This window comes from Trifolium pratense, linkage group LG3 (assembly GCF_020283565.1).
Source record: "Trifolium pratense cultivar HEN17-A07 linkage group LG3, ARS_RC_1.1, whole genome shotgun sequence".
Classification (NCBI taxonomy): domain Eukaryota; kingdom Viridiplantae; phylum Streptophyta; class Magnoliopsida; order Fabales; family Fabaceae; genus Trifolium; species Trifolium pratense.
This window is the reverse complement of record NC_060061.1, coordinates 10031316-10045663: the sequence shown is the minus strand read 5'-3', so window position 1 is coordinate 10045663 and position 14348 is coordinate 10031316. Positions and strand designations below refer to the sequence as shown.

Sequence of the window (14348 nt, the reverse complement as noted above, 5' to 3'; positions counted from 1 at the left end):
CTAAATTTAGTACTTTAAGTTAGATTCGGTGAATTTAAACGAAACATGGTCACATTTTTCTTTCCCGAACTAATCACATGAACTGTAGTTATGTTTTTTCTTTTCTGAATCTAGTTTTGTTTTTTTTGGTACAAATGTTTTTTTTTATAAAATATATAATTATAAAATAAATCGATTATTAAAATCTAAACACCACAGCACTAACTCAATCTATACAAAAGATTTAATAAAATTTTACCAAAGTTTGTCAAAGAGATAAACATGACTATAAAAAATAGAGAGAGAATTCAATCATTAAATTTCGATGAGTCACGAAGATTTCATATTAATTAATTATGATTTTCATAAAAATTATCATAAATATATTTTAAAAAAAAAACCTTAGAACGGTGTGCGTGTGAGAGATAGAAAACACGAAGAGGGGGTTTCATTTGTCTTTCTTTTTCCGTTTCGCTGCAAATCGAGAATTAAGAGAGAGAAAGAGAAACAAAAAAAGAGATAAAGTATTTTGATCGCGGCGGAACCCTAACGAGAGGGGATCGGAAGAAGATGAGCGGCAAAGTCGGGGGACAGAAAGGTTCATCGTTGTCGGGAATTCCGGCGGCGAGTCGGAAAATGGTACAGAGCTTGAAAGAAATAGTTACTAATATACCTGATAACGAGATCTATGCTACTCTTAAAGATTGTAACATGGACCCTAACGAAGCTGTTAGTCGTCTTCTATCACAAGGTTTTTCTCTCTTCTTATTACACTAGCTAGGGTTTTTCAATTTTCAATTTAACCTAACCTAACCTAATCACTCTGTTTTTTCTTATTGTAGATCCTTTTCATGAGGTTAAGAGTAAACGAGAAAAGAAAAAAGAGGTTCAAATTTTTTACTTACTTGTTCTCTTCTTTAACTTGTTATTACCTTTTGTGAAGATTGTCAAGAGTTAATTGTTTTTTTTTTTTGTCGTTGTGATTTTTGTGTTTATTTATTTGTTTGTTTGTTTGTTCAGGGTAAGGATATAACAGAACCGCGGTCTCGTGGGACTAATAATTATAATAATATATCGAGTCGCGGTGGTGGTGGTGGTGGTAGGAGTGGTACTGACCGATATGCTGGCCGTGGTGGTGGAGGTGCAAGTTCAAATCATTTTAGTAATAGTGGTATGTATTTGGGATGATGTTTGATTGTTTGTTACTATTTTTGGAATATGTCTTAATTTGTGTTCGTTTACTCTAGAGTTTAATAACTGAATGCAGTTTTGGTTTAAAAAATCTTACTCAAATTTTTTCAATTATATTTTACCATGTAAATGTAAATATTTGTGTTGATATTTCAAAAAGTAAGAATTTTATGGCTGGTCTCGCCCGCGACCGTGTAAATAGTTTTTTTACTTATTAAACTCTTTACTCTAATGTTACTGTGTAATCTATTTTGCTTCTTACCCTTTTTGTTATTATTTTGAATTTTCCCTCTTGTTTTTCGAGATCAGATTATGGTCTACCACAGGGTAAACCTGCATTTAAGAAGGAAAATGGAACAGCTGCTTATGGAGGTGGAGGATCCATGTCGTATGCATCTACTGTCACGGATAATATTGTGAACAGGCAGCCACCATCTTGGAGGTATTTATCTTTTTTCTTCATATAAACAAAAACATTTGTGCATGATTGGATTATGATGTGTTTTTGCAATTAAGTCCTGGATGTTATAAGGTGAAACTTAATCTGGCCATTTTTATATGACCCTGAAATACTTCTTTTCTTTTGGTGTATTTTTACCATCGGATGCTATTGAAAAAAATTCTCTGAATTACTTTGTGGTTCCACTGTATCTCTCTGTGGTATCAGCTTTATAACTAAATAAATTCCCATTTTGGTCCGCTGAAGATCAATGAGATATCAAAATGGCTACATCACTCTTCCATTTATAAATACTGCAAAGTAATGGAAGACTAATGTGATGTTGCAAATATCTTGAGAGGGCCAAAACTGTGTTGATATGTAGGCCAAGATGGAGTGTCTAACAATTGTTCGATTCTGTTGCAGTGATTCTGTAGGTGTTTATGAAGGACTACCTTCATCACAACATGGTGGAGTGCAATCTGCATGGACGGTGAGCCCAGGTCAGGTGTCAATGGCTGACATTGTCAAGATGGGTAGGCCACAGGCCAAGACATCCGTGCCTAACTCTTCTGCAGCCTCACATCACAACTTGAATGTTCCAGAGACAAATAATGATCGAGGCTTTGTTGTTAACACTGATGTTCAACAGAATGATGAATGGCCTTCTATTGAGCACCCACCAACAGTTTCTGTATCCTCTGTTGTTGATCCCCATCCAAATTCTGAGTATTATACAGATTCATCTAACTTTGGTGAAGCTAATAGGCAACTGGAGAACCATGTAAATGAATTTGTAGCTGAAGAAGGTCATGTTGAGAATGAGAATCTTGATGGTGTTGTATCTGCTTCTGTACCTGCTAAAATTATATCCGATGATAATCCAGGAAGTGCTTCTGCATATGATGATAGTTTGTACCAGGACATAAATTCTTACCAGTCTCATCGGCATCCTTTTGATGATAATGAAGGTGAATCAGATGCTTCTTTATTTTGCATGAGTTGTATAAGTTTTTCATATAATTTACTTTAAACTATCATGTAATTAGAGATATGGCACCATTATGTGAGATGATTTCCCTTTAAATTCCCCATTTTTCATGTTTTTATGGCTGTTATGTGTAAATGGTCTTAAAAACATATGCTAGATTTTGCAAATATCTAAGTTATAGAAATAGCATATGGAAATATGCATCCATTTGGTTAATCAATCTGATTGGTGGTGGTATTATTATTATTATTATATGTTTATTTATGTTATCATCTAACTCTGTATGTTGTGTTAATGGTTTAAAAGTTTATGCATTGCTAATCTCGTCATGCACCTTGTATGGTATATAAAATAGTGTAGAAAGAATTACTTTAAATTGTAACACTATTGTTTGATTTTTTTATTATTGTGGCCATATTAAACATGTGCCTACATCTATGTGATTTCTGAGTCCTAATTTCTGGAATTCTTCTTTTCAGCTGAAAATGGTGTTTCCTCCGTGGCGGCAGACTTAGAGCAGCTAAATTTACAAACAGATGATCAAGAAACAGAATCACAGGAGGACAATTCTGACGTCCTTATTCCAAATCATCTACAACTCCATACTCCAGAATGCTTTAGTCTGAGCTTTGGAAGTTTTGGATCTAAACAAAACGCCTCCGTTTCTGGTGCCGGAACACATGCATCTAGGCCCATAAACAGTAACTTGGAGGAGACTTCTGGAGCTCCTGATGTTTCAGCAATTGGGTCCTCAGATGCCAAGTATGTGACTAAAAAATAAAATGCTTTACTGCATATTCTTGTCATTCATAGTTTTTACTTATGCACATGTGTAATTTTTCTTGCAGAAATTCTGACTATTATGGAGATGAGCATATTACTACTACCTCAGGTGGTAATATAGCCCACATAACTGGTGTGGACGCTAGGACTTATGAACATTCTTCCATTTCACAACCAGAGGCTTTAAAATCTGAACCCTCTGAAACTGCTCAGGAAAATCAATATTCATTTCCTTCATCTTCGCATGAGTTCACCTATGAAAATGCCCAACAACAGAACACCTATGAAAATGCCCAACAACAGAACACCTATGAAAATGCCCAACAACAGCACACCTATGAAAATGCCCAACAACCAGATGTCACATATCCTCATTCACAGACAAGCTCACAGATCCAGAACTTATCTCCCTTCTCCAGTGTAATGGTAATACATCGGTTCGTTTGTTATATTTGGATGTGCAAAATATATTGAGAAAAATGATATTTGTACATCCAATTTGGGACAACCCTCTCTCTCTCTCTCATTGTGTTCTTATCCTCTCTCTCTATTGTTTTTGTCCCAAAAGATGAGGGAAGAAGATGGTTGGCCCAAAGGTTGTCACGAAATGGTTGCACAAATATCATTACTTGTCATTGTTGGTGCTATATTACCCCGCCCATTCTTCAGAGAGTAAAAAGAAGCCTATCTCTGCAAAACGTCTTAATAATGGAAACATGCTTATTGTAAAAATTACAATTTTCAAGACTGTCTTATTTTGCACCTTCAATTAATTATAATTATTTCTGGAATGAACTGATTTGAGACTGTTAATAAGCTAGGATGTATTTTTTTTCTGTGCTATATATATATATATATATATATATATATATATATATATATATATATATATATATATATATATATATATATATATATATATTATTGGATTGGGTGTTTTCTTTTAAAAATTGCCTAATCTGGGATGTTTCATTATTATGGCATATACTCCCTCCGGGTCCTTATATAAGAAAAAAGTTCACTTAAATACATTGAATGATTGATGTATCTAGACTATATTATAGACTAGATACATCAATCTTTCAATGTATCTAAAAAGTGATCTCTTTCTTATATTAAGGACCAGAGGGAGTACTAAATAAACCTGTATGGCACGAACCTAGCCCTTAATATAATGCAATATTTTTGTCCCATTATATTATATCACCGTTGTGGTATAGTAATAGCAGCAGATATTACTTTAATTTCTTTTATCTTTAAATATTGTTGTTATCTGTCAATATTACTATCTAGATCTAATTTATATTATTTTTTAGGCATATACAAATTCTTTGCCCAATGCTCTATTGGCTTCAACGGTTCAAACAGCTAGGGAGGATATCCCATACTCACCCTTCCCTGTTACACAGTCAATGCCTACGAAATATAGCAACATGGCTTCTTCAATTGGTGGTCCCACTATAAACATGTCAGAGGTACACTTCTTGCCGGCTTATTTAAATTCACCAATTAACAAGATTTTGGAAGAGTTTGAGTTATAAATGATTTTAATAGTAGGGCTCTTAGTATTTGTCTGTTCTTAGCAAAATAATATTTAGGAGTTCATATTTACATTCAGGGTCTCTTGTTTGATTTAATCCAAATATAGTTTTGCAATGCTATGTTGTTTCATTGCCTGATAAATGCTACTCATCAACGAGGGACAAGTCTTACCTTGTTTCGTGCATACAATGCATATAAAAGAGTGACCAGCTGGGTAGTTAATATACTACTACTAGTGGACAAATCTATTCATTTCACTTTACTAGTCGGTTTGGTATTACCTTAAAAATGGATTACAAATGTTGCATGGGTACAGTTACTGGTATCTGATATGATATATTCAAATTTGTAGTTTTTTTTAATCATTATACCGGCACATCAATTTATACATAATAATTTGTATATATTATATGAAAAAATACAAAAAAAAGTTTCCAGAGTTTTATGCTTTATCTGCCTAGTCCTATGATACATTTGAGGTTGGAAAGTACTGAGGAGAGAGCACACTGCATCGGTTATCATTAATGGATACGATAATCCTGATGCTCCACCATTTTGGGAGTATCAATATAGTCTGTTTATGTGCATACTTATATTATCTTTTGTCCCAATTTTGTTGCGGGTATACGGAAGACCAATGTGAATCAAAGGAATGTTCTTAGAGGAGGTTATGGATACATCAGTTTTAACCCCTATTCTGAAGGGCACACCAAACTAACTATAGTAAATGTACTTAGTGTTTGTCATGGGTGCATATGTTTTAAAATTGTCGAGTAAAGATGATTACAATTTCCCGAGTTTAGTTTTATGTTTGTCTGTTGATTTTATTGGTTTTGTGAAAGGAAGATTATAGGAATTCAGTCTTTTGATAATTTTTTTGGGTCATGATGCAGGCTTTAAGGGCAAACAGCATTTCGACGCCTCAAGCTCAACCTAATAATCAACAAGCTTTGCCTGGTGCTGGTGTTGCCACTGGACCTTCACTTCCTCAACACCTCGTGCATCCCTACTCACAGCCTACTCTTCCTTTGGGACATTTTGCTAATATGATTAGTTATCCGTTCATGCCTCAGAGCTATACCTACATGCCATCGGCATTTCAGCAGGCTTTTGCCGGAAATAGCACATACCACCAATCCCTGGCAGCAGTGCTTCCACAATATAAAAATAGTGTTTCTGTCAGCAGCTTGCCTCAGTCTGCTTCTATTCCATCTGGATATGGTTTTGGAAGTTCCAACAGCATTCCGGGTGGAAATTATCCTTTGAATCAACCAGCTGCCCCTACTAGCTCAACCATTGGATATGATGATGTTATAAGCGCCCAGTATAAGGACAACAATCATATGATTTCACTTCAGCAGCAGCAGCAGGTAGATTATTTTTTCAAAATGCTTTTAACTGTTTTCGTTTTCCCTGGTATGCTTCTCTAAGTAGTTGAGTTAGTTTGGCATCACTAATTCAGTGCAACCATTGTCATATAAATAGACGAGTTTACATCTGGACCATGTCACTGTTATGTTATGGTTAATTATATTGAAGGAATTTACTGATTGTGCTTTTCTTCTCTCAGAATGAGAACAACCCTATGTGGGTTCAAGGGCCTGGTTCCCGAACAATGTCAGTTCCTCCCAGCACATATTACAGCTTCCAGGGACAGAATCAACAACAGCCAGGTGGATTTCGGCAAAGCCAGCAGCCATCACAGCAACATTTTGCACCCCACGGGTACCCAAATTTCTACCAATCTCAGAGTGGGATTTCTATGGAACATCAGCAGCAGAACCCGAGGGATGCTTCCCTTGCTGGCTCTCAAAGCCAACAACCTAAGCAGTCCCAACAACAATTATGGCAAAACAGCTACTAATCCTAATCACCTCCCAGTTTTTAAGGGTCTTGATATGATGCGACTTTGAGAAAATGACCAATCAATCCGAGGCGTTACCACGGTCTAATGTTAAATGTACCATTGTTTGGTCCGAAGAGACCTCTGATATGGCCGCTGCTCCCTTGTATTCTACATAAATTATTATGCTTGTGATGTTAACTTAGGTTTTAAGTGTGCTGCTAATTTTGTGTACTACGTACAATAAACTTTTTTCCATTTTACATTTTTCTCATGTTATAGTGAAAAGTTTCGTATTCTGTCTCAGATTTTTGCTCCTTTTGTTCTTGTTCATTATGATAGATTATTTTCTCATGGGAAATGCTAACTAGGGTCTTGGGATTTATTTAATACAAGAAAATTTTTACATTTTAGATTCATGGAATAACTGATGTATTTGATCTAAAAAATAGGAAAATGAATTCTCTCTATTTTTCCATCAATTTTCACGTCTCAACCCTCAATCAATTTTTCTCCATTTCTTTTAAATTTAAATAGGAAAATGTTAAACAGTGCCCCCGGGGCACTAGTTAAGGATACAAATATAGAAGTTTTATCTCGTAAATTATGCATTCAATATTTTAATGATGTGAAAAATTATTCTCTCTCATTATTAACTTTATTATTTGTTTACTTTTTTAGTATACTTAACTAGTGCCCTTAGCATGACCCATTTAAATATTATCCTATATTTATAATCAAGATCATAAAGTCTAAGTTTATTTTAAAATTTAGCTTAATAATTATTTTATTTATTTTAATACACGGGTGCACGCATGCACGTACACACAAAAACACAAGAAAAAAATATTAGTGTCCCTAGAATTGTGGTGCTTTGTGCGTTCGCTTCTCTCGAACATCCTCCGGAACCCTCCTGATACCTCAATGGTCATTGGAGATGGAATTCTCACACCATCCATTTCAGGTGAAAAATACTACCTTTGGTTTTTATCACAGAAAAAGAAAATGTATCATACCTATATCTATATATAATATAATTGTTTGTTATACAGTGCTTTCAGCCGTCGGCGCGATAAAAAACAAGAGCTCGTCACTTGGCCAAGGTTTACTTTATATATACTTTTAAACCGTAGTTAATTTTATCGAAACTGTACTCCCTCGTTAATACTATGCGTTTCACATCAAAATCAAGAGATAATGTATACTAGGTTAAGAACAAGAAATTTATCATCACAATCTAATGGTGTATTAATTGTTACAAGTTCAGGTGCTGTTATTTGGATCTCAATAGGAATCCTGATTATTCTCTTTGCTGTCCAAAGATTTGGCACTGATAAAGTAGGCTACGCATTTGCCCCTATTATCCTGGTGTGGTTTTTATTGATTGGAGTCATAGGTCTTTACAACTTGTTAAAATTGTTAGATAATAATAAAATATGGGCTTATGTTATTTGGCCCTTAAAGCTTTTAGGTTAGTATAGTCCATTAAGTTCTACTATATATGTTTTCTTGTAACTTTCATTAGGTTAAGCCATTATAATGTAATTCTATGAAACCCTAGCCGTCTCTTTGTTATTGTCTTATTTTGTATATTTGATTCTAACATGGTATCTAGAGCATGGTTTGATCCGCCTTGAACCGCACTAGTTGTTTCCGCTGCCAAATTCCCAAAAATTTGGGAATGTGTTTGTTTGTCTTTATGTTGTCGTTGGTTTATTCTTTGAAGTTTGGTGCCTTTGGTGCTTGAAGTTCGGTGATTTGATCTTGTGTCGCTGGGCTATGGTTTGTTTCCTTTCTCAATCAATTGGCTTACTTCTTGTGTTACGGATTTGTTCAATTTTTCAATCACCTCTTTGTTCCTGTGTTGCAATGGATTATTAAGTGACATGTTTGGATAAATAAAAATCTGATCGATATTTCTTTTGGTTGTCTTTGCACCGTTTGAGTTTCTTTATGAATATGAGGTTCATTGTTTGAATAAAAATGTATTTGTGTTGGATCTTAAGTTGGATATATCTGGGTGGGATATGAAGACTTGTTGCTTTGGAATTTTGGATCGTGTTGTTCGTTCAAACAAGTGAAAGTGGCATATGTTTGTCGTTAATCCATTGTCATTGTATCTATTGTCATTGTCATTGAAAAAAAAAAAACGGAATCATATGGTCAGGAACTTTTGTGCACCGTATTGGTATTGATTCTTCTAGGATGTTAATGCTTCTTATAATTCTTTTGGTTACTAAAGTATAGTAATAATGGTTGATAATATATTTGGCTCTTTTGTTGGTTTGCTTCGGTTATTCTCTCTGGTTTGTTTTGGTATTGGTTGGTTTGATGCCTGTAATTTGGTCTGGTTTGATTGTCTCTCCCCTTTTGATTTCTTCTTTGTTTGATTGGTATTCTCTCTCATTGGCTTCTTCTGTTTAATTGGTTCTCTCTATTTGATTCTTCTCTTTGATTGTCTCTCTATTGATTTCTTGTGTTTGATTGGTATTCTTCTGATTGATTGCATTTCTCCCTATTGACTTCTTCTATTTGGTTGCACTTCTCCTTATTGTTTCTTCTGATCGATTGCACTTCTCCCTCTATTGGTTCTGATGGATTGCATTGCATTTCTCCCCATTTGGTTTCTTCTGTTTGATTGCCTCTGTCTGAATTCTGTCTGATTGCTTCTCTATGTTGATTTTCTGATTGCATCTTCCTCTCTATTGATTTTCTTTTTGTTTGATTGCTTCTCTCTGTTGAATTCTTATGTTGGTTTGATTCTTCTTATTGATTGTCTCTCTCCCTACTTAAGTTATTCTGTTTGATTGATTTTCTTCCCTGTTGATTCTTCTGATTGATTGCACTTTTCCCCTATTGATTCTATTGATTCTTCTAATTGATTGCATTGCACTTCTCTCTATTGGTTTCTTCACTTTGATTGCTTCTCTCCCTATTGGTTCTGTTTGGTTGTTTGGTTCTCTCTCTGTCAATTCTTCTGTTTGATCACTTCTCTCTGATGGTTTCTTTTGTTTGCTTCTCCTTGATGATTCTTTGGTCTGAATTTTGTATGATTGCACTCTCTGTTGATTTTCTTATTGCCCGATTTTCTTCTGTCTGATTGATCTTCCCTCCCTATTGGTTCTTTTGTTTGGTTGCTCATGTCTCTATTTGTTCTTCTGCTTGGTTGCTTATCTCTCTATTTGGTTTGGTTATTTTCTCTGATTTGGATTGATTTGATTTGGTTCGGTTTGGATTGGAACAATTTGGTTTGGTAAAGTTTGGACTTTGGATTTTTCCATTGGTTCGGTTCGTTTGGTTTGAAATTGGATTGGTTTGGTTTGATGTTCAGTTTGGTTTTGTTGCTTCTCCTCTATGTGATGGTTCGTCTCATTGGTTGTTGGGTTTCTCTCTATTGGGTATGAATTGTGATATTAGATGGATTAGATTGATAAATTATTGGGTCAATTTTGTACCAAGCTTAAAGCTTAGTAAGCTTTAGCTTGAGGGGTAGTATTATGATAAGTTTTGAGTTTATATTTTTTGTTTTCTGTTTAACAAACTCTCGATGTTTCTCGTTGTTGCATCGTGAGTTTGAGGGTAGGTGTTAGATAATAATAAAATATGGGCTTATGTTATTTGGCCCTTAAAGCTTTTAGGTTAGTATAGTCCATTAAGTTCTACTATATATGTTTTCTTGTAACTTTCATTAGGTTAAGCCATTGTAATGTAATTCTATGAAACCCTAGCCGTCTCTTTGTTATTGTCTTATTTTGTATATTTGATTCTAACAAAAATATGATATTGGTGTATTGAGAGCATTCAATCCAATGTACATTGTGGATTACATGAAAAGGAATGGTAAAGATGGGTGGCTTTCTCTTGGTGGAATCTTTCTGTGCATTACCGGTGAGTCATGTCATCGACTGATTTACTAGGTAGTTTTTTTATGTTCTTTATATTCACAATCTATGAAGCACGGACACAAACACATACACTGGACACGACACGGACGCTGACACGTCGACACCGATAAAAATTTGGAAAAATGACATATAATTTAGTGGTACTGGTTTGATTGATGGAGAAGGAGTTGATGCTGAACAAACAAGTCAACAACAAACAAACAGTGATAATTTTGTGAAGGACGGGAAAGGTTCATCCGATAGAATAGTACCAGCATCAACTTCTTATAATCAAGAGGTTGATGTGTCTCGTGCTTCATCAGATTCTATTCATTCATCTGAAATGATTAGTAGTATCTCTAATCAAAATCTGCAGGGAGTGGAAGAGGAGATATCCTGTGCAGAGAGAAATGGAGAAAAGTGTGGTTTATATGCTCGGAGAAGCAGAAGTGGTGGCGGAGCCTAACTCATCCATACTTAAGAAGATAGTTGTAAATCATATTTACAATTTCTTGAGGAGAAAACTTAATGGCAATCCCACGTTCAAGACTTCTCAAAATTGGAATGACATATTAGATATGATGACAAAGTTTGTAATCTTGTTTTAAATCTTCGTATTAAATATTTTTTATGATCGCAGGTTCATGCTGATTTATTACGACATGGTTCAAACTTATCTGCTTATCAGAATATTCCAACAAATAAGTAACTAATAATGAACAAAGCATGCGAAAAAAAAAAATTAATGAACAAAGCAATTACTTCCGAGTTTTTTTTTGGTTATAAAAGCAAAATACAAATATGAAAGCTTGAATTAGCTATAAGTACCACGTACTACGGTTGTGCACGAACATTGAATGGAAGCACCAAAGAGTGAGAAAGAAACACAAAACAAGAACACGAATGATCGGAAGCCATCATTGGCGAAGCTTCGTCACGTCGATTCCTTCAATTTGGAGTCTGGAAGGATTTCCTCAACCAAAACCCATGCATCCAAGGTTGCTTTACGTTTATTTATGCTTTTAATTTGCTAGACTTTCCTAATCTCGTGGTCGAACTCTGGATTACTAGATTCCTTCTCCTGAAAATAAGAGGGCTAATGAAAAAAAAAAAAAAAAAAAGGTCAATTTTTATTTAAAATAGTGACCAAAATTTGTTCATTGTTATAATAATAATTCTTTTTAATTTCTTATAATAAAGTCTCATATCTCATACATTACTTAAGTATTTTGTATAAAATTTTGTGATGTGTTCAATTTTTTTCTTCTTTCAATCAGCTTAAATAATATTTCACACTGAATAAATAAATTGTCGGATGTTTGGACATCAACCTTTGCATATATAATTTGATTTTTCTGTCATCAATTGAGCTAAACTTTATATCAGAGTTGTCCTTGAGATTTTAAGTGCTCTATGCAAGTTATAATTGGTGCCCCATTTATTTTATAAGTTATATAAAAATATAGGCTTTAATGCACTTTTGATTCCCCTATTTTGAAAAACATGAACTTTTGATTCCCCTATTTTAAAAGCCAACTTTTTGATCCCGCTATTTTGAAAAATCTGAACTTTTGATCCCCTATTTTAAAAGCCAACTTTTTGATCCCCTATTTTGAAAAACATGAAGTTTTAATCCCCTATTTTAGATTTTTCTAAATTTTAGTCCCCCAACTCAATTTGGTAAGATTTTTGCTGATGTGTCAAACTCATTAATGTCATGGCAGTTTTCATGTTGACAAAACATTTTCATGTCATTAATTTTTTTTTTAAAAATCAAATATTTTAAAATTATTAAAATAATAAAATAATTAATGATAATTAAAAAACAATAAAATAAACCTCTTTACATTATATAATAATAACTAAAATAAAGCTATGTACATTATTATATAACTAAAAATCAGTAAATTACTCAAAAAAGTCAGAAAAGCAAACGCTGGTTCTAAATCATGACACCCTAAAAAATCAAAAACACAAATAATCACACTGATGTTACTTTTTTTGGTTAATTTTACAGTTTTTTTAAATTATTATTAATTAATTATTTTATTGCTTAATACTTTTAAAATATTTGATGTAAAAAAATTAAAAACATGGAAACGTTTTGTCATCATGGACACTTCCACGTCAATAATGAGTTTGACACATCAACAAAAATTTGACTAAATTGAGTTCGGGGACTAAAATTCAGAAAAATCTAAAATGGGGGATCAAAACTTTAGATTTCTCAAAATAGGAGATCAAAAAGTTGGCTTTTAAAATAAGGGATCAAAAGTTCAGATTTTTCAAAATATGGGGATCAAAAAGTTGGCTTTTAAAATAGGGGGATCAAAAGTTCAAGTTTTTCAAAATAGAGGGATCAAAAAGTTGGCTTTTAAAATAAGGGGATCAAAAGTTCAAGTTTTTCACAATAGGGGGATCAAAAGTGCATTAAAGCAAAAAATATATAATGTGAAAGAAAAGTTAAAGTTTATACTTTCAATTTTTAAAATATCTCTGATAACTTTTAATTCTTCAAATAGATTTTACTATCAATATCAGAGTCTAAATTTATTTTAAAATTTAGTTTAATATTTATTTTATTTTAACACACACGCGCACACAAGATTGTACGCATAAACACACACTAAGTGGGAAAAAAAATGCCCCTAAAATTGTGGTACCTTGTACAGTCACTCCTCTCGAACACCTCCTGAAACCCTACTACTTTATACGTCCCAACTTTAATAAATAGACAAATGCTAACATGTGTCATAAAGTCTAAGGTCATATGATAAGCAACTTAGTATTAAAAATATCTTCTTCAAAATTAAACCGTGATATTTTTTAATGCAATAATTCTAGTTTTAAATTTCTTAATATATGTCTGCCAAAGAAAAAAAAAAAGGTTTAATAATATGTGACGTTAGGGCAAACACACATTAGCAAAGTTATGTAGATCTATGTAGTTTTGCCATTAACTTTTCCCGACTATAATTACACACTATAGTTGTGAAGAATAGAGAATCAAAAGTTTGAACTCCAACCCTTTTTTAATAATATGTCTAATAACTATCAATTAAGCTACCCTTACGGGATGCCATCAACATTTTTTCTACTAAAAAACTCTAGGTTATCATTTTCTTTCCAAATGGATAAAGCTTTATGTCCAACATAAAATAATGTGGACATGAAATAACTTTATGTTTGAAAGTCAAAATGTTCGGTATGAGTTCAATAAAATTTACAATACCATGCAGAATGAGAGGTCATGGTTAATTTGATTTTTTTTGTTGAATGATAATTTTTGAAATGTTTTCTTTAAAGAGTTTTATTTAGAAAAATAATTGTAATTGTTAATATTTTGAGTGGGGGGTGGGGGATTTGATAGATTAGGGTCTCTAGATAATAAATAAATAATTAACTTAAATTTTGTATCTCTAATTTTTTATGTACATGTAGCAGACAAGATGGGTGATGACATTGAGTCTAGCATTTCAAAGCATAGGGATCATATATGGGGACATTGGAACTTCTCCTTTATACGTCTATGATAGCATCTTCACAAAGGGTATCTCCAACCCAGAAGACCTTCTTGGATGCTTATCTCTCATCATCTATACCATTGCACTTATTCCCTTTCTTAAGTACGTCCTCCTTGTCTTGAGGGCTAATGACAACGGTGACGGTAAATATATACTACTATCTTCTTTTTAT

General features: G+C 33.5%; 1 protein-coding gene across 5 annotated transcripts; it reads left to right on the top strand.

The window, feature by feature from the left end:
- The first annotated feature begins 194 nt into the window (after positions 1 to 194).
- On the top strand, positions 195 to 7074 carry LOC123917832. Of its 5 annotated transcripts, none has more exons than XM_045969688.1 (10): positions 195 to 730; positions 822 to 865; positions 1000 to 1150; positions 1480 to 1612; positions 2036 to 2580; positions 3080 to 3362; positions 3449 to 3809; positions 4700 to 4858; positions 5819 to 6295; positions 6496 to 7074. In XM_045969688.1, exons 1-10 carry the CDS (start codon positions 550 to 552, stop codon positions 6787 to 6789), a joined length of 2628 nt encoding a protein of 875 aa, XP_045825644.1. In that variant the 5' UTR covers positions 195 to 549; the 3' UTR covers positions 6790 to 7074. The 5 variants fall into 5 exon arrangements, with proteins under 5 accessions (XP_045825644.1, XP_045825641.1, XP_045825645.1 ...); XM_045969685.1 differs by having other exon boundaries at positions 355 to 730; positions 5813 to 6295; positions 6493 to 7074; XM_045969689.1 differs by having other exon boundaries at positions 355 to 730; positions 5813 to 6299; positions 6493 to 6701.
- Positions 7075 to 14348: the final 7274 nt, after the last annotated feature.

Excerpts from the sequence above, each read along its gene's own strand:
- LOC123917832 (XM_045969685.1), top strand. The coding sequence starts at position 550 with ATGAGCGGCAAAGTCGGGGGACAGAAAGGTTCATCGTTGTCGGGAATT. Across the intron at positions 731-821 it reads TAGTCGTCTTCTATCACAAG|ATCCTTTTCATGAGGTTAAG; the intron begins GTTTTTCTCTCT and ends TTCTTATTGTAG. Across the intron at positions 1,151-1,479 it reads AAATCATTTTAGTAATAGTG|ATTATGGTCTACCACAGGGT; the intron begins GTATGTATTTGG and ends TTTCGAGATCAG.